At 56.4% G+C, this 23,107-nt stretch overlaps 8 protein-coding genes across 8 annotated transcripts; all 8 read left to right on the forward strand.

Moving 5' to 3' along the window:
* Nucleotides 1–485: 485 nt before the first annotated feature.
* On the forward strand, nucleotides 486–1,229 carry PMM (putative phosphomannomutase; the record flags this gene model as incomplete). The annotated part of the gene is made up of 1 exon (XM_001469750.1): nucleotides 486–1,229. The coding sequence occupies one exon, from the start codon at nucleotides 486–488 to the stop codon at nucleotides 1,227–1,229; it is 744 nt and encodes a 247-aa protein (XP_001469787.1).
* Nucleotides 1,230–1,840: 611 nt separating this feature from the next.
* LINJ_36_2080 (conserved hypothetical protein) lies at nucleotides 1,841–2,734 on the forward strand (the record flags this gene model as incomplete). Its single annotated transcript, XM_001469751.1, has 1 exon — nucleotides 1,841–2,734. The coding sequence occupies one exon, from the start codon at nucleotides 1,841–1,843 to the stop codon at nucleotides 2,732–2,734; it is 894 nt and encodes a 297-aa protein (XP_001469788.1).
* Nucleotides 2,735–3,119: 385 nt separating this feature from the next.
* LINJ_36_2090 (putative serine/threonine protein phosphatase 2B catalytic subunit A2) lies at nucleotides 3,120–4,343 on the forward strand (the record flags this gene model as incomplete). Its single annotated transcript, XM_001469752.1, has 1 exon — nucleotides 3,120–4,343. The coding sequence occupies one exon, from the start codon at nucleotides 3,120–3,122 to the stop codon at nucleotides 4,341–4,343; it is 1,224 nt and encodes a 407-aa protein (XP_001469789.1).
* Nucleotides 4,344–4,942: 599 nt separating this feature from the next.
* On the forward strand, nucleotides 4,943–5,242 carry LINJ_36_2100 (hypothetical protein, unknown function; the record flags this gene model as incomplete). The annotated part of the gene is made up of 1 exon (XM_001469753.1): nucleotides 4,943–5,242. One exon carries the CDS (start codon nucleotides 4,943–4,945, stop codon nucleotides 5,240–5,242), a length of 300 nt encoding a protein of 99 aa, XP_001469790.1.
* Nucleotides 5,243–9,558: 4,316 nt separating this feature from the next.
* On the forward strand, nucleotides 9,559–13,398 carry LINJ_36_2110 (conserved hypothetical protein; the record flags this gene model as incomplete). Its single annotated transcript, XM_001469754.1, has 1 exon — nucleotides 9,559–13,398. The coding sequence occupies one exon, from the start codon at nucleotides 9,559–9,561 to the stop codon at nucleotides 13,396–13,398; it is 3,840 nt and encodes a 1,279-aa protein (XP_001469791.1).
* A 1,073-nt stretch (nucleotides 13,399–14,471) lies between these two features.
* LINJ_36_2120 (conserved hypothetical protein) lies at nucleotides 14,472–15,575 on the forward strand (the record flags this gene model as incomplete). The annotated part of the gene is made up of 1 exon (XM_001469755.1): nucleotides 14,472–15,575. One exon carries the CDS (start codon nucleotides 14,472–14,474, stop codon nucleotides 15,573–15,575), a length of 1,104 nt encoding a protein of 367 aa, XP_001469792.1.
* Nucleotides 15,576–16,171: 596 nt separating this feature from the next.
* Nucleotides 16,172–17,872, forward strand: LINJ_36_2130 (chaperonin HSP60, mitochondrial precursor; the record flags this gene model as incomplete). Its single annotated transcript, XM_001469756.1, has 1 exon — nucleotides 16,172–17,872. One exon carries the CDS (start codon nucleotides 16,172–16,174, stop codon nucleotides 17,870–17,872), a length of 1,701 nt encoding a protein of 566 aa, XP_001469793.1.
* Nucleotides 17,873–20,305: 2,433 nt separating this feature from the next.
* LINJ_36_2140 (chaperonin HSP60, mitochondrial precursor) lies at nucleotides 20,306–21,994 on the forward strand (the record flags this gene model as incomplete). The annotated part of the gene is made up of 1 exon (XM_001469757.1): nucleotides 20,306–21,994. One exon carries the CDS (start codon nucleotides 20,306–20,308, stop codon nucleotides 21,992–21,994), a length of 1,689 nt encoding a protein of 562 aa, XP_001469794.1.
* Between the last annotated feature and the right edge of the window lie 1,113 nt (nucleotides 21,995–23,107).

Raw genomic sequence — 23,107 nt, forward strand, 5'->3', positions numbered from 1 at the left:
ACAGCTTCACCAAACCCGTTGGGGAAGCCGCGGAGTTGCCGCACCAGAGAGTTGCTTAGGCAACTTACCAGCTGGCGTTTTCTCCGTCTTCTGCAACGCGTGTGAAATCTCCGCAGAATATTCTTCTATTTCGATAGCGCTGGAGGTGGTTCCCTCGCCCATCCAGGCTTTTCCGCACCTTTGAGTAGCATCAACAATGGCAGAGTGTGTGCTCGAGTAGCGACTAATCTGTGCTTAAAATACTTTCTCAATCAGAGCACTCGCGCTCACGAGGCCAGCTGCCACTGTGTCGACGTGGACTTCATCTTCCAGTTTGCGTTCCTCTGTCTCTCGTATCTGTATTTCAGTTATGCATTATTTCAACCATACACTCAAGACTGCCTACTCCCAATTCTTCATCTTTCCTGAAACTCATCGAAATCGACAGATCTATCTTCTTTACTTTTATAAAGCCCCACTATCCCTATCGAAAGCGCAACAAAAAAATGACCTCCAAGGTTATTCTTCTCTTTGACGTCGATGGCACCCTGACGCCGCCTCGCAATCCGGAAACCCTGGACATGAAGCAGACGCTGGCGAAGGTTCGTGCAGCTGGCTTCAAGCTTGGCGTCGTCGGTGGCTCCGACTTTGCCAAGCAGAAGGAGCAGCTGGGCGAGTCGATTCTGGAGGACTTTGACTATGTGTTTTCCGAGAACGGTCTATTGGCCTACAAGGATGGCAAGGAATTCCACCGAAACAGCTTGCTGAAGGCTCTTGGGAACGAGAAGGTGGTGGCATTTGTAAAGAAGTGTCTGCACCTCATCGCCGATTTGGACATTCCAGTGCAGCGCGGCACGTTTGTGGAGTTCCGCAACGGTATGTTCAACGTCTCTCCCATCGGCCGCAACTGCTCGCAGCAGGAGCGTGACGAGTTCGAGCAGCTTGACAAGGAGCGCCATATCCGTGAGAAGCTCATCAGGAACCTCAAGGAGGCCTTCCCGGACTACCCGCTTGCCTATTCCGTAGGCGGTCAAATCAGTTTCGACGTCTTCCCGAAAGGGTGGGATAAGACTTACTGCCTTCAGTTTGTCGAAAATGATTTTCAAACGATTCACTTTTTCGGTGATAAGACGTCAGAGGGCGGCAACGATTATGAGATCTACACTGATTGTCGCACAATCGGTCATTCTGTGAAGACATATAAGGATACGATTGCGATTCTTGAGTCACTCCTCGAGGAGTCGCGGTGAATCTATATCATCACCTGTGATCTCCAGTATTTAGCTTCTGCAAGAAGCACTGCTTGAAAAAAAAAAAGACTCTCATTTTTCTTTAGTGCTACTTACATTTTGAAAGGGGCTACAATTCAAATTGGCTCTCTCATATGTAATGGAGTCTATTTTTTGTTTGTTTCCGGTCAGTCTACAACCCTCCATCTCTTCCTTTTTTCCCTTCTGAGCTCCTAACACACGAGAAGGTTTATGCCACGGAAAGGAGTTTAGTTGAGTGACTTATCACCTTTTGCGCATCTTGCGACAGCCGCAACTTCCGATTTCGGTCGAACAAAATGTCGAAAAAAAAAACGTATGATGTAAAGCGCATTGCTTTGCCTGCATTCTGGCACCAAGCTCCTATGGTTGCCAGTCCGAGAAAGAGGTGTACCAGCGTAGGGTCTGCCCTCTTTTTAGTTTGCTTCACGAAATGTTCGTTGGATTCTCGGTATGACGGAGTGACTTACTTTCATGCGCCATATCGTCCCGTTGCTTGCGTGCTCGCCTTTGCATGTTCTCTAAACCACTACCTCCGAAGAGCATCAATCATCTTGTTTGTGCGTTGGTTTAGCTAGCGTTGAGCCTCCAGTATGGACGAACATTCTTCAGCATGCTCCTGCGCAGGCATCCGCTTCTGCGCCAAGTGTCGTGACTCGTCGAGAGTGCAGCAACTCTTTAGCGGATCTGTACCTCTCTCGAGCGCGCGCACTGTTATTGAAAAACAGCACAATGATGAGCGTCTTTCCTCGTGCTCTTTTGCAATCATTGGGAAAAGCTCTCTTAGCTTTTGCATCGAATGCGCGAGTGTGTTCAAATCTGAAGTCCCGATAAAGTCATGCGCGGATCACCAGGGAGCCATGGCTACCAGCATTACTATCAGTGGTCTTGCTGTCCTTCAACATGCGCTTACCGAAGAGGATGAGGCGGCAGTGATTCGCTTCTTGGATGATTCGCACCCGTTTCCACCCTGGAAGGAGTCGCAGAGCGGACGGCGCAAGCAAGACTACGGACCGAGGCGCAACTTCAAGAAGAAGAAGGTAAAAGTCGCAGAGATACCATCGATGCCACTTGTGTTCGAATCCGTCTTTGCAGTGATTTCGTCAATGACGGAAACCTTTACTGGTAAGGCATACAGAATTGCGGAGGTATCTGCGCTTGAGTACATGGAGGGCAAGATGAGTAATTTCGATCCCCACGTAGATGACACGTGGCTATGGGGCGACCGTATTGCCGGGCTGAATCTGAACGAAGCGTGCGTTGTGACGTTCGTGAATCCGGAGGGTGTGTGCTGTGATGTCTACTTGCCGCGTCGCGCGTTTTTCCTCATGTCTGGGAACTGCCGCTACAAGTGGATGCATGGTATCCGTCACGAACATGTTCGGGGGCGTCGAATTTCTCTGACATTCCGAGAGTTGTCTGACGAAATACTCGCCGACACGGAAGCTTCTGAAATGGTGCTTTCTGCTGCTTCGAATTTTGTGTAGCACACTCACAAACTGACTGCCGAACAAACAGCCAGAAGAAGATGGATGCCTACACGATGATGCCTCTATCTCAGTGGCCCCAGGAATGCTCGCGTTACTTGAAGGAATCACCTTGATCTCTCTGGAGGTATTAAGCCCTTGTGATGCGTGCTTTTGAAAGCGATGCGTTTTCCGCTTGAAATGCTTAGCCTTTGTCTATTGCATCCTTTGTCTGTATAATCTTCTAAGCTTCTGTGCTCCCTTTTTAGTTTCTTTTCTCATTCTTTCCAGAAGAACAGATATATCAGCCAGCAGGCCTAGAGCGCAGTTCTGCGCTCTTTTCCGCCTACGTCTGTGACGCGAAAGCTGCAGTTTAGGTTTTTTTCGGTCTTATTCGGCGCAGCGAATGAGCCGGCCCAATGTGAAGGGCTCTGCCGTGGGGAGTCGCAACCTCAACAGCACGTCTGTAGAACGTAACACATTGCGGAGCGATGGCAAGTTGTCACTGGAGAACATTATGCTGCAGTTTCTTTGTGGTGAACAGCTTAGGCTCGAGTACGCCATGGAAATTGTTCAACAGGCTGCGCTTGTCCTTCGAACGGAACCAAACACGCTTTCGATTAACGACACTGTAGTTGTCGTCGGAGATATTCAGGGCCAATACTACGATTTGGTGAAGATTTTAGCGGCTTGTGGCTCCTTGGACACGACGAAGTACCTTTTTCTAGGCAACTACATCGGCAATGGAGGATTCAACCTGGAGTGTATTCTTTTCCTGCTGGCGGCGAAAGTCGCTCACCCGCATTCAATTTTTTTGATCCGAGGAAGCAATGAATCTAAATTTATGGCAGACGTTCTTCAACTCGGCAAGGAGTGCCAGCTCAAATACTCTAGCACTTTGTTGCCGCAGATACTGTCGGCGTTCAACTGTTTGCCACTAGCGGCAATAATCCGAAAAAAGTTTTTCTGCGTTCACTCGGGACTCTCCCCAGACGTGTCACATGTAGACGACATTGCACTGATTCACCGCTTCCGGCACATTCCAACGCGAGGGGCGATGTGTGATATGGTGTGGTCTGAGCCGGATTGGGACACCAACAATCAGCTGTACAACAATGTTGAGGAGCCTTCGGGCGAGACATATGTTCCACGACTCGGTTTGTTCGAGACACGACCACTCTTCATCACGAACAAGCAACGGGGTCTCAGCTACGTGTTCAACTTTGCGTGTGCAAAACGTTTTGTATCGGCGAACAACCTTCTCTGTATCATTCGAGCTCACGAGGTTCATGAGCTTGGGTTTAAACTGTATCGCCCGCACCCAAACCACCTGTTCCCTTGCATAATTTCTCTCTTTTCGGCTCCAAATTACTGTTCCAGTTTCGGCAACAAAGGCGCAGTTTTAGTGGTTTCAAAGGAAACTATCTGCTTCAAGCAGTTCGAGCCTTCGCCTCATCCATGCGTACTGCAAGGTCGAAACGCATTTTCGTGGTCTCTACCTTTCTTGGAGAGCAACCTCATGTCCATTTTCCTGACCCTCTTGTCAGGCTCCGATTATGACCCAACGATTGCTGACAGATCTGAAAAGGGCTCCAGCAACGGAGAGGGAGGTGTCACGCCGCTCATTTGAAGCATTTATGATGATGGCACACTTCTTGGCGCAAAGGGACGCGCTTGCGCATGTAGTGGATCTTCGAGCCCCCGCCTCATACGCAACAGCGGCCATTTACCCCTCTTGCTTTTTGCTGCGCATTTCTGTAATGGCCACATCCTGGTTCTTTCTTGCTTTCTCTTCCTTCTTTTGGTGTCGCTTTTGCCCTCTCAAATGCAGACCACGAAACACGACTGGGCTCTCTTCAAGTTCTTGGAGCACGAAGGAGCAACTTGTGGACGGCATCTGATCGGCGTGTGCCCCATTCATCAAGTCATCTCAACCGATATGGTGTGAGTAGAGCGGCCAGCGAAGCCACCTTATTCTAAGGCAGTCGACACCCAAGAAGAGGAGTCAACACTGACAGCTTATGACGCATGCGCTACATGGGCATCAGCTTTCTCTTTTTCTTCATCTCGCTCATTTTCTCAATCCATGCTTTTCTATCTCTGCGCTTGCCGCTTCACTCCCAAGTTTGTCGTCTTACGTCTACGTAAACGCCAACCGTTCTGCGCTTTGGTAAAGGCTCGCCTAGTATTTGTCGTGCCGCAAGAGTACTACGTTTCTGGCCGTTGTCCATGACTGAAAGTGCTGAAGCGCTGCAGAGGCGTATCAACTACGCCATCGAGAACCAGATGGCGCCACCCGAAACGAACTACATCAGTGAGCTGCTTGCCGCCAGCTTAGCTCTGGATAACTCCAACGAACAGCTGAGGTTGCTCGATTACCGGTGGCAAACATATCTCGACAAACAGTACGTGCAGTCCCAACACTTGGACGAGTTTTTGGAAGGGTTGGTGCAGCACCTTCTGAAAAAGAAGCCTGACCGTCCGTTGGAGGAGTTGCTTCTATATCTCGAATGTGAAAGAAGGCAGTAGTCGCGGTGCGTTCCAGATACGGGGCTGAAGTCGAGTCGCATCTCTCGTTTATTGAAGCCTCAGTACACCCGCTCTCACCGAAGCTTGTGCCGACCTCTCCGGGTGCTGCGCTCGCATATGTCTGCCTTCTGCTTTTACAGTGGAACTCTGCTTTTTTCTTACCCCAGGCAAACCTTTTCAAACTGATCAAGTACATCGGTGCCTTGTTGACCTGCCCCGACGGCAGCGACCCATGGTGGCTGTCTTCCGTTTTTTTTTTCTGCCTCGACTGTGTTACAAGCGGCCTGGTACAAAAGGGGAGCAGAGCAGCTCTCAGTTTTGATTCCTTGTCAGCTGAATGGCACATATAAAGGGGAATGGGGGGGGACTGCAACAGTGCCTTCCATACTGTGTGCACCGTCGACCTCTCCATCTCGCTCGTGCTCTCCAACAGCCTCTGCGCGCACCCGCCGTCACTATTCCCGTCTCGCCCATTACCCTTATTTCCTTCTGCTGGAGCTCTACCGGAGCAAGAGCGCTGAGCGTACCCACGCACGGTTCTCAGTAGCGTACGAACTCACGTCTTGTGATGCTATCGAGCTGTGCGTCCGCACTACAATTTGAGTGCAATACTGCTTGCGCGGTTCCAACTGTGTGTCACCTTTGCCTTTTAGAAGGTGCTCCCAAGAGTAATCGAGCCCGACTGGCTCCACCAGAACGCACCCTTTTCTCATTCACAAACAGAACGCAAATCGGAAAGTGGTGAGAGGGATCCTTTTTTCCGGCCAGCACGCACACGATGGTAAAGATTTCGGGCACCATGAAGCAGGCAGTGGGGAACAGCCGCCCCTTCGTCAGTTTCGAGTTTGTCGCCTCTACAACGGAGGATGGCGCTATTAAGCTGCACGAGACGGCTGAGCGTCTGCCCGCGCTTGATCCGCTCTTCTGCGGTATAACGTGGGGAAACCACCTCCGAACCGCGGAGACCTCCATCGAGGTCGCTTCCACGTGCTAGCCACTGCTGTCTGTCAACTATCAAGTGAATTTCACATGGTAAGCGAGTGGGCCCGATGAAGTGCTCAAATGGCTGAGTTTCAAAGCGAAGGGTGTGCGCAATCTCCTCGTGACAAGAGGCGCTCCCACGGCAGGCTTCACCACCGAGCCGCGCACTCGAGGCACTGACGTCGGATCCACAGCCGCAGCTGCAGGTGCGCATGACAGCTCAAGGGAAGAGGCCGACGCAACCACCTCCACGTTCTTGGCGTTCATTGCTGCGGCGCCCTCGTCGTCCTCCTCTGGCTCTGTCTTTCCGCACGCTGTGGACCTTATTCGATTTGTGCACCAGCACTTTGGCGACTACTTTGGCATGGTGGTTGCCGCGTTCCCAGAAGGGGGTCTCTCTGGCAATTAAAGCTCTGACGATGCTGCTGCATGGATCAGTGCGCGACGGGACACAGAGCTGCTGTTTCTCAAGAAGAAGCTAAGCGCCGGCGCCGACTACGTTGTGACGCAGGGCATCTTCGATGTGGATGTGCTCGACCAGTGTTGCAGTCGTTGGCGGCGACACGGCATTCGCTGCTCAATCTTCCTCCAATGTGCTGCCCGTCTCGCAGGTACGCCAGCTCAAGCTGTTTGGCGTGCACCGGATATCCGGAGCAGCGGATTTGCGGCGCCGCATCGAGTCTTCAAAAACCAACGACAGCGAGGTAAAGTACGTTGTGGTGGCGTTCCAGCAGCCGCTTCACAAGCGGCTGCTGGCGCGTGGATGCGGCGGAGTGTACTTTTTTCACCGTGAATACGGATCACCTTCGTCTCACCATTCTGAAGGGCATCGATGCTGCCACCCACCGCGTGCTTCCTTGGCGCTCTTCCCAGAACGAGGGGGGACGCCGGCGAGAGGCTGTGCGGCAAGTGCATTGGCCATCTCGAATGACAAGCTACATGATGTACGCGGCCCATCGGCGCGGCACCATGGAGAAGAGGTGGAATGCGCTGTTGGTGTCACCCCATAGCGGCACCCTGGCGCTTGGCGAGGCAGGCGTGTATCATGCAAGGCTGCTGCTGGGCAGCCGACCCAAGCCATGCACACAGTTCCCCATGATCCAAGGGATGGCAGAACTCCAAACTGCCCTCACGGAATTAAGTCGAATTTTTCAGGCGTTTCTGGACGGCCGCGGCACGCGTCCGTATGCGGATGAGCTCCCCGGCGAAACTGTATACGTCGAGCACCTTCTCAAGCTGCCCAACGCACAGGGGCTGTACACCATCAACTCCCAGCCGCCCGTGAACGGGGTTCCAAGTTCGCACAGGGTTGTCGAGTAAGGCCCAGACAGTAGCTATGTGTACCAGAAGAGCTACGTCGAGTTCCTCTGTCATTTGCCCTCAGCGCCGATTGTGTTCACGACGCTCGACAAGTGCCCCGAACTCCAGTATACGGCTATGAGTGCGCAGGGCAACGTGGCGCGTGCAGGGTGGGGGAGAGCTGCTAAAGCACACGCCGCAGCAGCTGCCGCAAGGAGTGCCTGCTGCCTCATCTCTGACGCCACTGAACCAACAGCAAAGCGCTACCTAACTCTTTAGCACAGGCGTCACGGCCATCACGTGGGGTGTCTTTTCCCGGGCACGAGGGGATTCCAACCCACTATCGCCTCCTTGGACTCGTTTTGCGCGTGTAGGAGTGGCTTTTGCCATGTGGGCCGCGCCTTTTCCACCCAATGACGTCCCTACCGTGGCGCACTACATTCAAACGGAGTTTGTGCTAGTGCGTGTGGTGGATAACGTATTGCAAGAGCCGCTGACGCCACTGGAGCATGCCGTTGTTGAGATTTGCCCTGAGATACCGCTGTTGACGCTTTTAGATGCAACACAGCCGCACCCGAAATCGTCGCTTACCTTTGCGCCGGACGGCGACGCCTTGATGAACGCTCTCGGCCAGTTTGTGAGAGCGTCCTGAGTTACGCAGAATAACCGGGATGGCAGTTGGGTAAGAAGTAGGTGCTCGCAGCCATGCTTGGCGGATCGCGGGCGGGCGGGGGGGGGCAATTCCTCATTCTTCTTCCGTGCTTAGGGCTGGTAGAGCGAAAATCAGGCGAGGCCCTCGCTCGGACCTGTGCAACAGCCGAGCTCTCCTTCTACACAGACCTGAGAGGTTGCAAAGGCGGCGCACAGAACGTTTTCGTCACCGCTCCCTCATCTGTGAGTTACTCCTTTCTGCACTCATACAGCTGAGGGGGAGGGGGAGAAGGAGCGGGGATGGATGTAATGTGTGTTTGTGTGTGTGAACAGGAGAGGGTATGCTTCCTGTGATTATCCCCTCTTTGCTTCACACCCTTCACTCGCCTACACACAGACGTACGCCTTCACGCCCGCATCTGTGATGAGCGACGAATGACGCCCAATGACGCTTTTCTTTTGTGTTGCTTACAAGCAGGACGCGTGACCAAAGAATCAGAGGTGAAGAAGGATGCCGAAGGCGTTTTTCTTCTCAAGGTGTCTATTCTCTGCCATACAGCATGAGTTGAGGTCCGCTCTACCCCGCCTGTCACAGGCCCCGTCGCGTGATGCAAAGCAGCGCTGGACACGCTCTACAGCAATGCGCCAGCTCAGCCATCGTAGCAGCGCACCTGCCTGAGCCTCAATTCAGTCCTTGCTTTGCAGGTGGTCACACAGCCGCACCCATCATGACAGTCGCCAGGTGGTGCATCCCGTGGGGGGGGGGGCAGGGCCACCCGTCCCTACGCAGTGATGACCGGGTGAGAGAGGCCCGAGTCGCTTTAACACTTTGCCTATCATATGCGCGGTACAGACGTGTGCGCTGTCGCAGGCCACTCCGACGCCACCCCATCCAGGACATGAACGCCGATATCACTAGCGACTCGCCACACTGACCTCACGACGCTGTAGGTGCTTGACGGTGCCACCACCTGAGTTGGCTCGGTGCTGGCAGTGAGAGGGGCTGCCTGACTTTCACACCGAGTGGGAGCACTGGAGTCCTGACACCACGCTGAGGTGTCCCTCATGATGAAGGCGTGCCAATGACAGCACTCCCAAAAGTTCCGCTACTGTGTCTGGGGCCAGTGAGGCCTCTGCCATCCAAAAAAAGGAAACCTACTTGAGGCGCTTCCGTACACGGCTGTTGATTGTGCGCCGACTGCTTCGACGTCACTGCTTTCCACTGATCGCCCCGGCTTGCATGTGCTTCAGCCGCTACCATCGCCTCTCACATTGTGCTTCCCCCTCCCCTTTATTAACCACTCTTCTTTGCTGCCTCGCTGCTCTACAACAGCAACATCACAGAAAGGGAAACTCAGTGGCACAAACAGTAAAGGAGGCAACAAATGAGCGGCACGTCGCTGGACTTCTTGCTGTCGGAGATTCTTAGCCCCGACAATGTTCAACGCGCTGCGGCGGAAAAGGAGCTGGAGCGGCGGGGCCTCGAGGTGCCCGGGTTCTGCTTCTCTCTTGCTCGCCACTGCCGAACGCTCATGAACAACCAGTCTTCGCACGCCGTCGCGCTAGTAGCTTTGTCTGTTCTAAAGCGCAGTGTGACGGCGTCGGATCGCGCGGAGGAGCTTGAGCAGGTTGTGTCTTCGCTCCTTTCGGACCTGACCGACATCACAGTCCTACCTGGTGGCTCTGCAGCAGCGATGCGGCAGTGGTCATCGACGGTATGCACAACTGTACGGCGCCTTGCCGTCTTGTGCGCTTCACAAACCGCGGCACCAGCCGCCGGCGAGGCCACGACTGGTGCGATCACGGCGCAGCTGCTCGGTGCCTTTGACCAGTACCCAAACGCTGACGCCAGTGGACTGCTGCCGGTTTTCAGCCATGTGTGGCTGCTGCGAACCATGTTTGAGGAGCCGGTACCAGACGTGATGCACGCATGGTGTGCCGAGCTAATTTTGAATTGTGCGCCGCCTCTCTTCGAAATCCTCTGCGCTGGCGCAGCTGCAACGCTGAGCATGGCGTCGTCCGACTGCTCTGCGTTCGCGGCAGATTCACCGGAGGCCTACGCACGCTGCTCTCTCTCGACCCTCATTGCCCAAACCCTAGCAGCCCTCTATGAATGGCAGTTTGCGTCTAGTGGGCGGAAGCACTTCCCTGCTGAGCTCAAGCAGCACTTCCTCTCAGCCTATCCGCTCCTCCAGTCTTTTATGTGCACCCCATGCGCGCGCTGGCTGTCAGTGTGCGTCGGCGCAACCTCGTCTTCTACAAGCGCTCTTCCATTTGTGCAGGCGCGCGCGGCCAACTTTGCCGCAGCGTCGCTGGCCGCGCTCGAGTACGTGTCGAGTGTACTGCAGTTGGGTGGGTGGTACAAGCGATGCGTTTCGGCGCAGCTCTTTCAGGCGCTGCTGCAGTCATTGGAAGCTGACGCAGCTTACTATGGGGCCGCGCTCTGCGTCGACGGTGAGGAGGAGGCGGAGAGCCTTATAGCCAGCGCTGGGTGGACTGGGTGGCCACACACGGGGAGTGGCGGCGGTGAACAGGGCGATGGCGCTTCGCCACACAGCTGGACAACAGTGGTGCGCCGGCGCGCCACGCAGTGCTGGTCGCTCTTTCGGGACGCAGCTTTGCTGCCTTTCCTCAAGGTTGGCCTAGTGGATGTTGTGGGCCACCAATGCGGGCTACAGTACTACAAGCTGCTGCTGGCCTACGCTGTCCCCTCGCCTGTCGATGTGGGGGCGTGGCTTCACGACCCAAACACGTTTTTGCGCGAGGAAGAGGAGCGCGAGGACGGAGTGAGGTGGACAACCCGTAACGCCGTCGCGCAGCTCTACACAGATAGCATAGCAGCTCTTGGCCCACTTTTCCTGCACGCCTCTTTGGAGGACTTGCACGAACGCCTCTTAGCGCGCATCCCAGACAACGACGGCAGGACGTGCGGCGATGGACAGACTTCCCTCGCCTATGATGGCACGGTAATGCTCACCGCATCGCAGCAGCAGCGAGAGGCAGCCCTTTTCTTCATGGAAACGGTACTTAAGCACCGGGCGAGGCAGTTGCGCGAGTGCGGCGCAGCCGACTTTACGCCACTTGCTACGCACTTGTGGAGCAATGACGTGGCAAGCGCTTCGGCGCACCCTGGCTTGACGGCCCGGGCGCTCATGCTGATAACCGCCATCGTGCGATTCACTCACTCGACTCTCGCGGCCTCCGAACCGGCCGCCTCCGCAGACGCCGCTGCGGCAACGAACACCGAAGCGGCATCCGAGGGCTTTATGGCCACTGTTGTGGCGGACAGCATACACGCATTGTCACTCTTTACGGGGACATCAAAGGAGCCCATCGCGGTGCCGTTATCCTCATGCACGCCACTGGTCGCAGTGCTCCTCTGCCGAGTTCTGCAAAGCACGCTGCCTTATTGGTCCGATGTAATGCTTGCGCAGCACTCTGCTGCGTGGCAGGTCTCACTACTGGCGCTTCTGTCCTCCGAGGCAGGCCTTACTGATGACGCGTTGTACAATACGGTGGAGCAGTTGGCGGATCTTCTCAAAGTTGCGCGTGCCGCACGGGAAAAGGGCACTCAGTCCCACTACGGTAGAGTGAGCACGGCAGCTGCAGCTCCGCCGATGCTCGACGCTCTCCCACGGACGGTGATGGACTGCTGGCGCCGTCACGTAAGCGATCCTAACCTCGCGGATGCCGTGCTGGGTTTGCTGCGCTACGTCGTACGCGACGGCGAAAGCGGCGCATCGCTTTTGCTGCAGGAGCTGCCATGGGTCAACGCTGTCCTCAGTGGCTTTGTCGAGTCTACAGCAGAGCTGTGCGCTGTTCCGCACTTTCTGCGTCTGCTCAAGTGCTTGTTTGAGCATGCCCCGGACGAAGTGGCGAACTGTGCTGCTGCCATGATGCTAGACAGTCTGTGCCAACTTCTCTTGTGTACCGAGGAGTCCGCGATCCTTGGCGCGTCGAGCAGTTGCCTTGCCGCTCTGCTGCGTCGCTGTCTTGCAGTGCAGTCGGTGCAGGTGCGCGTTGTCGCGGCAACCATGGAGGCTGCCATGGCGGGTGGCGCTACTGCCGATGAAGGCGGCCTCTCCGGTGCCGTCGGTACCACCGCGCGCTTGGCGGACGCTCCTCGCACCGTCTACCCCTTCGCCACCGTCATCGTCGCTTTTGTCCTCCGCACGCTCGATGGCCGCCGTGATGAGGCGTCGCTGATGGACGTGGGCGATGCTCTCCTGACCATTATGCAGAAGTACACTAGCTTCTCCGAGGCGGAGCTGATCCGTATCATCCACGCTACTGTGCGCCGACTTTCTATCGTGCGCACCGATACTGTTGCGCAGCAGTTACTGGCTCCTTTGGCCACCTTGATGGTGCTTCATCCTGCAGCTCTGCTGCGGACACTGGCGCAAGGGGGGTTTCTCGTGGAGACGATGAGCCGTTGGCTGCCGCAAGTGGAGCACTTCTCGAATTTGCGCGCCACCTTTGTTTCATGCGAGGGTCTGCTCAAGATGCTCTCGTACTTATCTCAGCCATCATCGTCGCCGATGCTGACGGCAGAGGAAGTACAGCAGCTGGCGCAGCAGCCGGTGACATGCCGCTGGCTCCTGCCTGAGGAACTCACCGAGAGCAAGAAGGGTTCGCGTAAGGCGTCGCGCAAAGGCAGCAAAGGGGTCTCAGCCGCGGCAACGCGTCGTGTCATTTTGTCCTCACTCACCCGGGGGGCTTCGGTGGAGACGTCGCTCCCATTGTACGCCGGGGTGCTCGTCGGCGTCGGTCGCGGTCTGCTGACGTTGCTGGCGGCTCCTCCTGCTGCTCTGTGTCGCGCCAGTCAAGCAGCTGGCGACACCGCGACGCCCGGAAACGGGATCGGTGCGGGCGTTTTTCCGTTGGACGAGGATGATGACGACAGCAACGGACTTTTCCGTGGGGACAGCGCCGACGGCAGTGACCCCGAGGCAGAGGACACGTGGGAAGAGGACGTGGACAGCTCCTCCGACGACGAGACTGGAGGTGACGCACGGCAGTCGGAGGCGCTGGACATCAACGCATACTCGCCAGAGACGACGGATCGACAACGGTTGCTGCGCCCAATGGGTGAACAGATGCTACCGTGGATGCAGACACACGGCGGTGAAGTGGCATCGTTTTTTACTCTGCAAGAGGCACAAACACTGACGTCTTTCTTCACCTCCTGTGCAGCGAGTGGTGGATGTGGGCCCTCAGCGGCGTGAAGATGACCTAATCTGTCTCTGCGCACACTGTGAAGGAGAGGGGGGGGCGAGGTATGGTGAAGACGACAAGTCCCTCGACATTTCCTCCACCGACCTGCTCTTTCAATTCTTTGTTGTTGCCGTGTTATTGTAACAGACGTCATCCACCGTGCGCATCGCCGCGTCTTCATCCCATTTTACCTACCTCTCTCTTGCAATGCATCCACATCACGAGTAACAGCTGCTTCGTGCCACCCATAGGGAAGCACCGGCTAACCTAAGCAAGCAACTTACGAACGAAACGATACGAAAAAGAGGGTCGCTACCCCACCCCCAAGGACACACACACACACACACACTGTGTGTGTGCAGCAAGAGAGGGGCTCGGTCATTGCGTCTCTGTGCACAGCGGCTCTGCAGCTCTGCCACAGCGTGCGCTAGTCAAGGATTGAAGTTCAAATAGTGAGTGGCTGCCGTTTTCGTCGTTTACTTTGTATGTACGCGGCAACGCCGTCAGACTACTTGTTTCTCTTCTTCTCTCACCCCCTCGCCTTCCTGTCCTTTACTTGTCTTGCTTGTATGGAAACATGAACGTGCATCCGTGCGCGTGTTTCTCCCACTTCCTCTTTGTGCCCTCCCCCTTCGTCGTGGCGTGCAACTTTCTTTTGTGGCGTCTGCGCCCTACATCTAGCGGCACAGAAGAGTGCGGTAGAGCAGCGCGACGGCAGTACGTTGTTCGTCAGCTTTTTTCCCTCTTCTGCCGCAGCCCTTCCCTCTCCATGTATCCTGCACTTCCTCGCCGGCTCGATGGGTGCAGCGGTGGCAGCGCCGCCGCATCATCATGCCAGCGCGTCGCGCCGGCTGCTGCTCCTTTCGTTTCACAAAGCCGTGGTGCAGCGGAGAACGGTGGGTACGTTATCACGCCGACGGTGGCGCAAGCGGCACCGCCATCTGTGCAGGCAACCAAGACGGCGCGCAGTGGACGTCTGTTTGTAAACCACAACACACAGTTTTCTGCCCAGTCTGGGGCCGCGGTACCCGCTCCCTTGACGGCCTCCTTCACCGCAGCAGCAGGAGTGCTGTCAGCGCCTTTGATGCGTTTGCACGCCGGCAACCGCAGTCCGGTCATCCGACCCGGGGCGAGGATTGGAGCTCACGATGGTGTCGCCGCTTCTGTTTTTGCGGAGGTCCATCTAGCCGCAGCGTCTCTTCGCTCCTCAGCGCCGTTCCGGCCTGCGCACGGCACCGACCGGCAGGGTCTTTTTCGCGGAAGAACCGTCCCAACAATAGTTGACGCACCCCATGACACCAGATCCCCTCTGTCGCTTGAAATCGAGGGCGTGCAGACGGGAGAGGAGGTGGTGGTGGACGTGCCGTCCGTGCGACAGCGCAGCAGCACCAGCTCCATCTCAAACGATGCGGCGCAGCTGCAGAAGCTGCGCCGCCAGCTGGAACAGGCGACAGCAGCCCTCAAGGCCGCGGTGAACACGAATCGCCGACAGAAGCAGGAGCATCAACAGCAGCGGGCGGAGTGGCTTGTGTTTTCCAACGAGAGCGATGCTCGCTTGCTTAACGTACAGTCCAACCAGGCGAGCCGAGAGCAACTCCTTTGCAGCGAGCTCAGTGACGCCATCGCGCATCTTCTCGGCGAGTTAAAAGCTCAGGCGTTGAAAAAGCGCGCCGCCGATCAGGCACACGCGAGCGACAAGGCTGAGTGGGACGCAAAGCAAGCCGTGCTTCTGAGCGAACTGGAGGCTGCGAGGGCGGCGCTTGCCACTCAGTTCACCGCCGCCAACTCCGGTGACACCCATAAAGAAGAGGCTGATCAACTTCGCGCCGAGCTGGAGGCCCTGCGGCGCAGCGCTGGGGATCAACAACGAAGCTTGGAGGAAAAACTCATGCAGACGCAGTCCACTCTTCAGGCGAAACAGTCGGAGCTCAACCGGTACCTTCAAGAGAGGGACCAGCACAACTACTTGGTTGCACAGTGCCGACTTTTTATTCAGCAGGTGTGCCAGCCTGGGTTCAGCGTCGTGAAGGGGCCATCACTGGAGCCGGTGGAGACGCAACGCCCTGAGCCGACAGGGTTTGTGCTGGTTCCGTTAGCGGTGTTGCTGCACGGCTACGCGCTCCTCACCGAAGGCGACCGCCAGGCGTTGATCGAACACTACGATGGCAAGGCGAAATCTCTAAAGTGAGAATTCTTGCGCACAGCCGGCACTACGCCTCCTCCTCTACATAGGTGTTTCTCTACCTCTGCCTGTGTGCGTATCTCCTTTTGTATCCATGTACAAGAGCGCCTCCTTCGAGAGGCTATCACCACAAAGGAAGCAAACAATGAGGACCGGACTGCAAGCAGCAGGTGCGTGTCACTGTGCGCGTACACATGAGCGCCGGTTGCTGTGGTGCGTGCTCTACCTCGAGGTGGTATGCCTCTGGCATTCTGTCCACCCGGTGTTTTCTGCTCTACTTGCGCTCTTACAGTTCACGCGATGCAGCCTCCTTTCGCTCAACTTCGTTTTTTTTTTTGGTTTCTCCCTCCTCCCTCTCTCTCGCATGTGCGCTCACACGCGTATATACACGCTTGCACACACTGCTACTCTTCTTACCGATATACACAGAATCTCGTCCCACCGCCCCTACCCCCTCCACCTCGACCACGGCACAAAGAAAACGACTAAGGTAACCCGTATCAGCACTGTGTTATTTTCCATTAACCACCGCGTGCGTTTTTCTTCGCGCTAAAGTCACCGAAATCAATCAAGACAGACACACCCGACCTCCAAAAGGAAACATGCTCCGCTCCGCTGTGTGTCTTGCCGGCAAGGACGTGCGCTTTGGTGAAGAAGCCCGCCGCTCCATGCAGAAGGGCGTCACTCGCGCTGTGGCTGCGGTAGCGACGACGCTGGGGCCGAAGGGTCGCAACGTGATCATCGAGCAGGCCTACGGCGCGCCGAAGATCACGAAGGATGGCGTGACCGTTGCCAAGGCGATCGAGTTCAAGGATCGCTTCGAGAACATGGGTGCGCAGCTGGTACGCCAGGTGTGCAACCAGACGAACGACTTGGCTGGTGACGGCACCACGACCTCTGCGGTGCTTGTGGACAGCATCTTCGGCGAGGGCCTCAAGTGCATTGCCCAGGGCACGAACCCGATCGACATGAAGCGTGGCATGGATGTCGCGGTTGACTACGTGCAGACGAGCCTGCTGAAGCAGAGCCGCCCGATCAAGGGATCGGAGGACATTGTTCGCGTTGCCACGATCTCGGCCAACGGCGATGAGGAAATCGGCAAGATGATCGGTCAGGCGATGGACAAGGTCGGCCGCGACGGCGTCATTACGGCGCAGGACGGCAAGACGATGGCCACTGAGCTGGAGGTTGTGGAGGGCATGAAGATCGAGCGTGGGTTTCTCAGCCCGTACTTCGTGACGGATGCAAAGGCGCAGAAGGCCGAGCTCGAGGACTTGTATGTGCTTGTATCCAAGAAAAAAATTAGCACCATCCAGACGTTGCTTCCTGCCCTCAACCACGTGGCTCAGCAAGGTCGCCCGCTTCTGATCATTGCCGACGACGTGGAGAGCGAGGCGCTGACGACACTGATCTTCAACAAGTTGCAGGGCAAGCTGAAGGTGTGCTGCGTCAAGGCGCCGGGCTTCGGCGACACTAAGGAAGGCATGCTCGAGGACATCGCTGTTTTCACTGGCGCTAAGGTCGTGGGGGACGAGAACACTGGCGTGGAGCTGGATGCCAAGAACTTCGACCCCTCCATCCTCGGCTCTGTCAAGAAGGTGACAGTGACAAAGGACGACACAGTGATGCTGAACGGCGGCGGCGATGCGGCGGCGGTGCAGGAGCGCCAGCAGTTGCTGCGCGATCGCATCGAGCAGGAGGCTGTGGAGTACAATCGGGAGAAGCTGCAGGAGCGTCTGGCGAAGCTGAGCGGCGGCGTGGCCGTCATCAAGGTGGGCGGTGCTACCGAGTTGGAGGTGAGCGAGAAGAAGGACCGCGTCGTGGACGCTGTATGCTCCACTCGCGCTGCGGTGCAGGAGGGTATCGTGGCCGGCGGTGGCACGGCTCTGCTGCGCGCCAGCAAGGAGCTGGAGAAGCTGCTCACCAGCGAGCATCTTTCGCGCGATCAGCGCACGGGTGTGACCATCGTGCGTAATGCCATCCGGCTGCCGGCTATGAAGATTGCCGCGAACGCTGGCAAGGAGGGTGCGGTTATTGTGGAGAAGGTGCTTGAGGCTTCCGAGGAGAGCGTCGGCTACGATGCGCAGAACGACAGGTACGTGAACATGTTCGAGGCTGGCATCATCGACCCCACCCGCGTCGTGCGTGTGGCCATCAGCGATGCGACGTCTGTGGCGAGTCTGATGATGACGGCCGAGGCCGCCATTGTTGAGGCTCCAAAGGAGTCCAAGAAAGACAAGAATGGCAAGAAGACCGCTGCCGCTGAGGCGGAGGATGACGAGGAGCTGTTCGGCAGCTACTAGAAGCCGAAATTGCCCAGAGTTGAGATTTTGGCGCGGCCAACAGCCTCTTTTTTCCGCCTATGTCGCTGACCTCTCGTCCCTTCGTCCGCATTACTCCGCATCCGCTTGAGCACGCGTGTGCCTGTGTGTATGCTCAGCGACACTTTTTTTATTATATTTTTGTTTCCTTTATGCTCACAGTATATTTTTGTGTGTGCGTGTGTGCGTGCGTGCGTTGTTTGTTGTTTGCTCTTTACCGCTTACTTCGGCTGGTCGCGAATTGCCACTCGTGTCGCTGCACCGTCACCGACTTTCCACCCCTTCCCTCTGCCATACTACCTTCTTTCTTCCCCCCTTTCCAGCGAAGACCGCTTTTAGGGGAGGGGGCCGCAGGAAGATGGGAGACCGATGAAAAACGGTGGAGCCCCACTGAAAAAAGGGGGAAGGGGTGAGCAGAAAAAGGAAAAAGAGTGTTCGGAAAAGACTCCTGTGCATGTGGGCTCTCTCTCCCTTCTCTGTACTTCACCGTGCATGTGTGCGCGTGTGTGCTCTTGCGATGCCTGTTCTCTCTGACATTGTCGCCTGCCTTGCCCGTGTGCCGGCTGGCGTTTTGCGCGTTGGGTGTCGCTCTTGTAGCGTAGCCTCTCACAGTTCTGATTAAGTAGCGTGGCAACGCACTGTTTGAGGATGTGACGGGTGGCGGTGGGGAGAGAGGCAGCCTGCAAAGCGCCTCGGCCCTTCCGTGTGACATTCTGCTCTTGTCCCTCGCCATCTTCTCCCACACAAGTGCACCGCTCACTCTCTCCTCAGGACGTCCTAAGGCAAAGAACGGAGGACGGGGGGTGTACGTGTGACCTACGGGCGGCACGGAGGAGAGGATCGCTGCACTCATCCTTGTTTACGGTGCACTACAGCACCTTAGCGTCAAACGCGAGAGAGAGTAGAAGGGATGGTGGAGTTGTGGCCTATGCAGGCAAGCCGATGCTGTTGTGTGAAGAGGGAACGCGCATATTGATGGGGCGGTTATGCAGGCCAGGTGGGACGAAGGGTGTAGGCGAGGGGGGCACGCCTACGGCCCGTTCCCATCCCTACCCTTCCACCTCGACAAGTGCCATTTGTGTGGTATGCCTACCTCCGTCTTTTTTTTTTCTCCACAGCAGACAGTACTTAACCGACAGAGATACACACAGAGAAACGCACACGAACAAAAAGAGCGTCGTTTATTTTTCTTCAGGCTTCGCGGACTTCCCTCTACCCTCACACCCCTCCTCACTACCCCTAAAAAGAGAACGCTCGCTGCATGTGTGCGTGTGTGTGGGTGTATATGTGCGGGTGTGTATGTGGCATGGAAGCGTGTTAGTGAATGTTGACGGAAAAGCGATGGTGGCGCACCATGGCGGCAACACCAATAGACACAACAACAAAAAAGGGAGAAAAATGGAAACTGCACGTGCAAGGGCACCAGCTGCTCATGCGGTGTACTGGCCCACGTTTCTCCTGTTCTTCTCTGTTCGTCTATCTGTTGCCTACACCTTTTTGCGCTTGCCTGTGCATGATCACTTCGAGTTGACACATCTGTCACGAAAGCCACCGCCGAAAAGGGAGAGGTGTCTATTAGTTGAAGGGAGGAAAGAAAAAAAAACACGATGATGTGAATCACTTGAGCTGCGCGAGCTATGGTGCATGCTCCCTCTCCGCAACATGTGCATAGGGGGGCCTGTACTCCTCAAAGAGGTGGAAGGGAGTGGCTGCTGCTAGTAGGGCCAATGAGTCGCACTAGAAAGTGTACCGCGCTCCATCGTTGCACGTAACCATTACTCGAGCCTTTTTGTTCTTGTAGGACACGGCAGAAGAACTACAGGCAATACCTATCATTTCTTTGTCATCCTGCATTTTCTCTCTTCTTTTCCAACGCCGTTATCCTTCTCCATCTTCCTTTCTTATCTGCCCCTTTCTCGTTCGATCACACACCCACACCCCACACACAGATTGCCACGCCTCTCCAGCAACAAGCAACGAAAACAGCCACTAAAAGCAGAACACCATTTTTACTCATTATCTAAAAGCGTCTATCCCCTCCTCCACCCTCCCTATCTCCTATTAACGCGGCAGCCCCTCCGCCCTCCCACGTAAGAGCCTCACGTATTTTTCTCCTTCTCTCACGTACGCGGTCTTTTCGGCGCCTGATACTGTGATCACGAGAAGAGAGGACGAAGAAGCGAAAACCCCCATCGACTCCCTTCCCGTCTCGAAGAAAGAGAAAAAAAACGTAACGATCTTCACCTCTTTACAGACTTGTGTGTGTGCGTGTGTGCGTGTGTGTGTTTTGTTTTGCTTCGTCGTGCTTTGAAGGCTTCCCGTTTTTCTGCCTGTCTGCGGATTCGCTTCCTTCTACCTCCCCCCTTCTCCATATCCTCTCCCCACACCCAACCTCCCACAGAAAACATCTTCAAGATGCTCCGCTCCGCTGTGTGTCTTGCCGGCAAGGACGTGCGCTTCAGTGACAAGGCCCGCCGCTCCATGCAGAAGGGCGTCACTCGCGCTGTGGCTGCGGTAGCGACGACGCTGGGGCCGAAGGGTCGCAACGTGATCATCGAGCAGGCCTACGGCGCGCCGAAGATCACGAAGGATGGCGTGACCGTTGCCAAGGCGATCGAGTTCAAGGACCCCTTCGAGAACATGGGTGCGCAGCTGGTACGCCAGGTGTGCAACAAGACGAACGACTTGGCTGGTGACGGCACCACGACCTCTGCGGTGCTTGTGGACAGCATCTTCGGCGAGGGCCTCAAGTGCATTGCCCAGGGCACGAACCCGATCGACATGAAGCGTGGCATGGACCGTGCTGTGGAAGTGATCCTAAAGAGCGTTGCCAAGCAGAGCCGCCCGATCAAGGGATCGGAGGACATTGTCCAGGTTGCCACGATCTCGGCCAACGGCGATGAGGAGATCGGCAAGATGATCGGTCAGGCGATGGACAAGGTCGGCCGCGACGGCGTCATTACGGCGCAGGACGGCAAGACGATGGCCACTGAGCTGGAGGTTGTGGAGGGCATGAGCGTGGACCGCGGCTATGTGAGCCCGTACTTCGTGACGGATGCGAAGGCGCAGAAGGCCGAGCTCGAGGATGCGCTGGTGCTTATGAGCGCCAAGAAGATCCAGAGCATTCACAGCCTTCTCCCAGCTCTCAACCACGTCGTGCGCAGCGGCCGCCCGCTTCTAATCATTGCCGACGACGTGGAGAGCGAGGCGCTGACGACACTGATCTTCAACAAGTTGCAGGGCAAGCTGAAGGTGTGCTGCGTCAAGGCGCCGGGCTTCGGCGATAACAAGACCGCCATGCTTCAAGATATGTCCGTCTTTACTGGCGCGCAGCTGGTCGGTGATGAAGGCACGGGGCTCGAGCTGGATGCCGAAAACTTCGACCCCTCCATCCTCGGCTCTGTCAAGAAGGTGACAGTGACAAAGGACGACACAGTGATGCTGAACGGCGGCGGCGATGCGGCGGCGGTGAAGGAGCGTGTTGAGCTCCTCCGCGAGCTCATCAAGAACGAGACGAGCGACTACAATCGTGACAAGCTGAAGGAGCGTCTGGCGAAGCTGAGCGGCGGCGTGGCCGTCATCAAGGTGGGCGGCGGCTCGGAAGTGGAGGTGAACGAGAAGAAGGACCGCATCGAGGATGCCCTGTGCTCCACTCGCGCTGCGGTGCAGGAGGGTATCGTGGCCGGCGGTGGCACGGCTCTGCTGCGCGCCAGCAAGGAGCTGGAATCTCTCGCCAACGACTCTTCCCTCACCCGCGATCAGCGCACGGGTGTGACCATCGTGCGTAATGCCATCCGGCTGCCGGCTATGAAGATTGCCGCGAACGCTGGCAAGGAGGGTGCGGTTATTGTGGAGAAGGTGCTTGAGGCTTCCGAGGAGAGCGTCGGCTACGATGCGCAGAACGACAGGTACGTGAACATGTTCGAGGCTGGCATCATCGACCCCACCCGCGTCGTGCGTGTGGCCATCAGCGATGCGACGTCTGTGGCGAGTCTGATGATGACGGCCGAGGCCGCCATTGTTGAGCTGCCCAAGGACGATTCCGCTGCCGCGCCGATGGGCGACATGGGCGGTATGGGTGGTATGGGCGGCATGGGCTTCTAGGCATGGTGAGTATACCTTCCTACACCCTACTTCTGCTATCCGAGCCTCTGTGTGTGTGTGTGTGTGTGTGCCGCGAGTGTTGCCGAGCTGTGCTTGGGCTGCTCTCTCTTGGCTAACGTGGGGGTGCCCATGAAGTCAAGAAGTGGAAAGACGCTGCGCTACTCTCTCACAGAAACGGGCTCGCATAAACACGCTCACACTCACACGCCGTCTATGGCGTAGAAGTAAGACAAACAAGGAAGATACCATCATGCGAGGGGAGAAGACAGGAGGGCCAGAAACCAGAACAGACAGACGACCGAGGGTAGGAAGGAAAGACGATGAATTCAAGGAGTGGATGTGGAGGGTGGAGCTCTTTACAGAAAGTGGCAACACAGCGAATGCGAAGGAAACCTTTTTGTCGCCGCATAGACACAGCACGTTGAGGGAGGCGCGCAAGCGCCCTTTGGCGCAACTCCGACTGATGTGGATGCGCCGATGGAGGGAGAGAGAACGCGGTGGCCGGATCAGCGAACGGGCAGCTTTGGTGGATGCTGTGCGCCGAGTTTCATCTCTTTGTTGTCGCTTTCATCTGATGCCGGTGCCCTCCCTGTTACGCAAATTTCTTCTTTCCTCCTTCACTCAAACCTCTCAGGCACGCCGCCGTTTCCTTTTTTGTGTCTTGCGCTCATGGTGCGTCTTTCCCCCTTCTCTTGGTTACACGTGTCTCCTCTCTCTCCTTCTTCGACGTGATCGCCTTTTGGTGACGAAGGGACTGTGAAGGAACGCGTGAAAGCCGGGGGAAGGGGAGGGAAACTGGCGGCGGACGAGGGGAGGGAGATGGGGGCGGGGCGATCGACGGAGGGGAGGCAGCAAGGAGGCCAGAATGGCCGTGGAGTAGCGGTAAAAATGCCACTAGTGCCCCTCCACTTCAAGCTCGTTGAGCGCCATCACTGCTCGTTTCCTTCGTTCTTGTCCAAGCCACTGCTGCTCAAAAGCATTGCTACACGCTCCTAATGAGCGAGTGAAACAAATACACACGAAAAACAAAAGTGGCAATGCTCTTCTTGTCGGTAGTTGCCCCCCTCCCTCCCTGCCCCCTCTCTCTATGTGCGGCATATCTTCCGTGCAGCT

This window comes from Leishmania infantum, chromosome 36 (assembly GCF_000002875.2).
Source record: "Leishmania infantum JPCM5 genome chromosome 36".
NCBI lineage: Eukaryota > Euglenozoa > Kinetoplastea > Trypanosomatida > Trypanosomatidae > Leishmania > Leishmania infantum.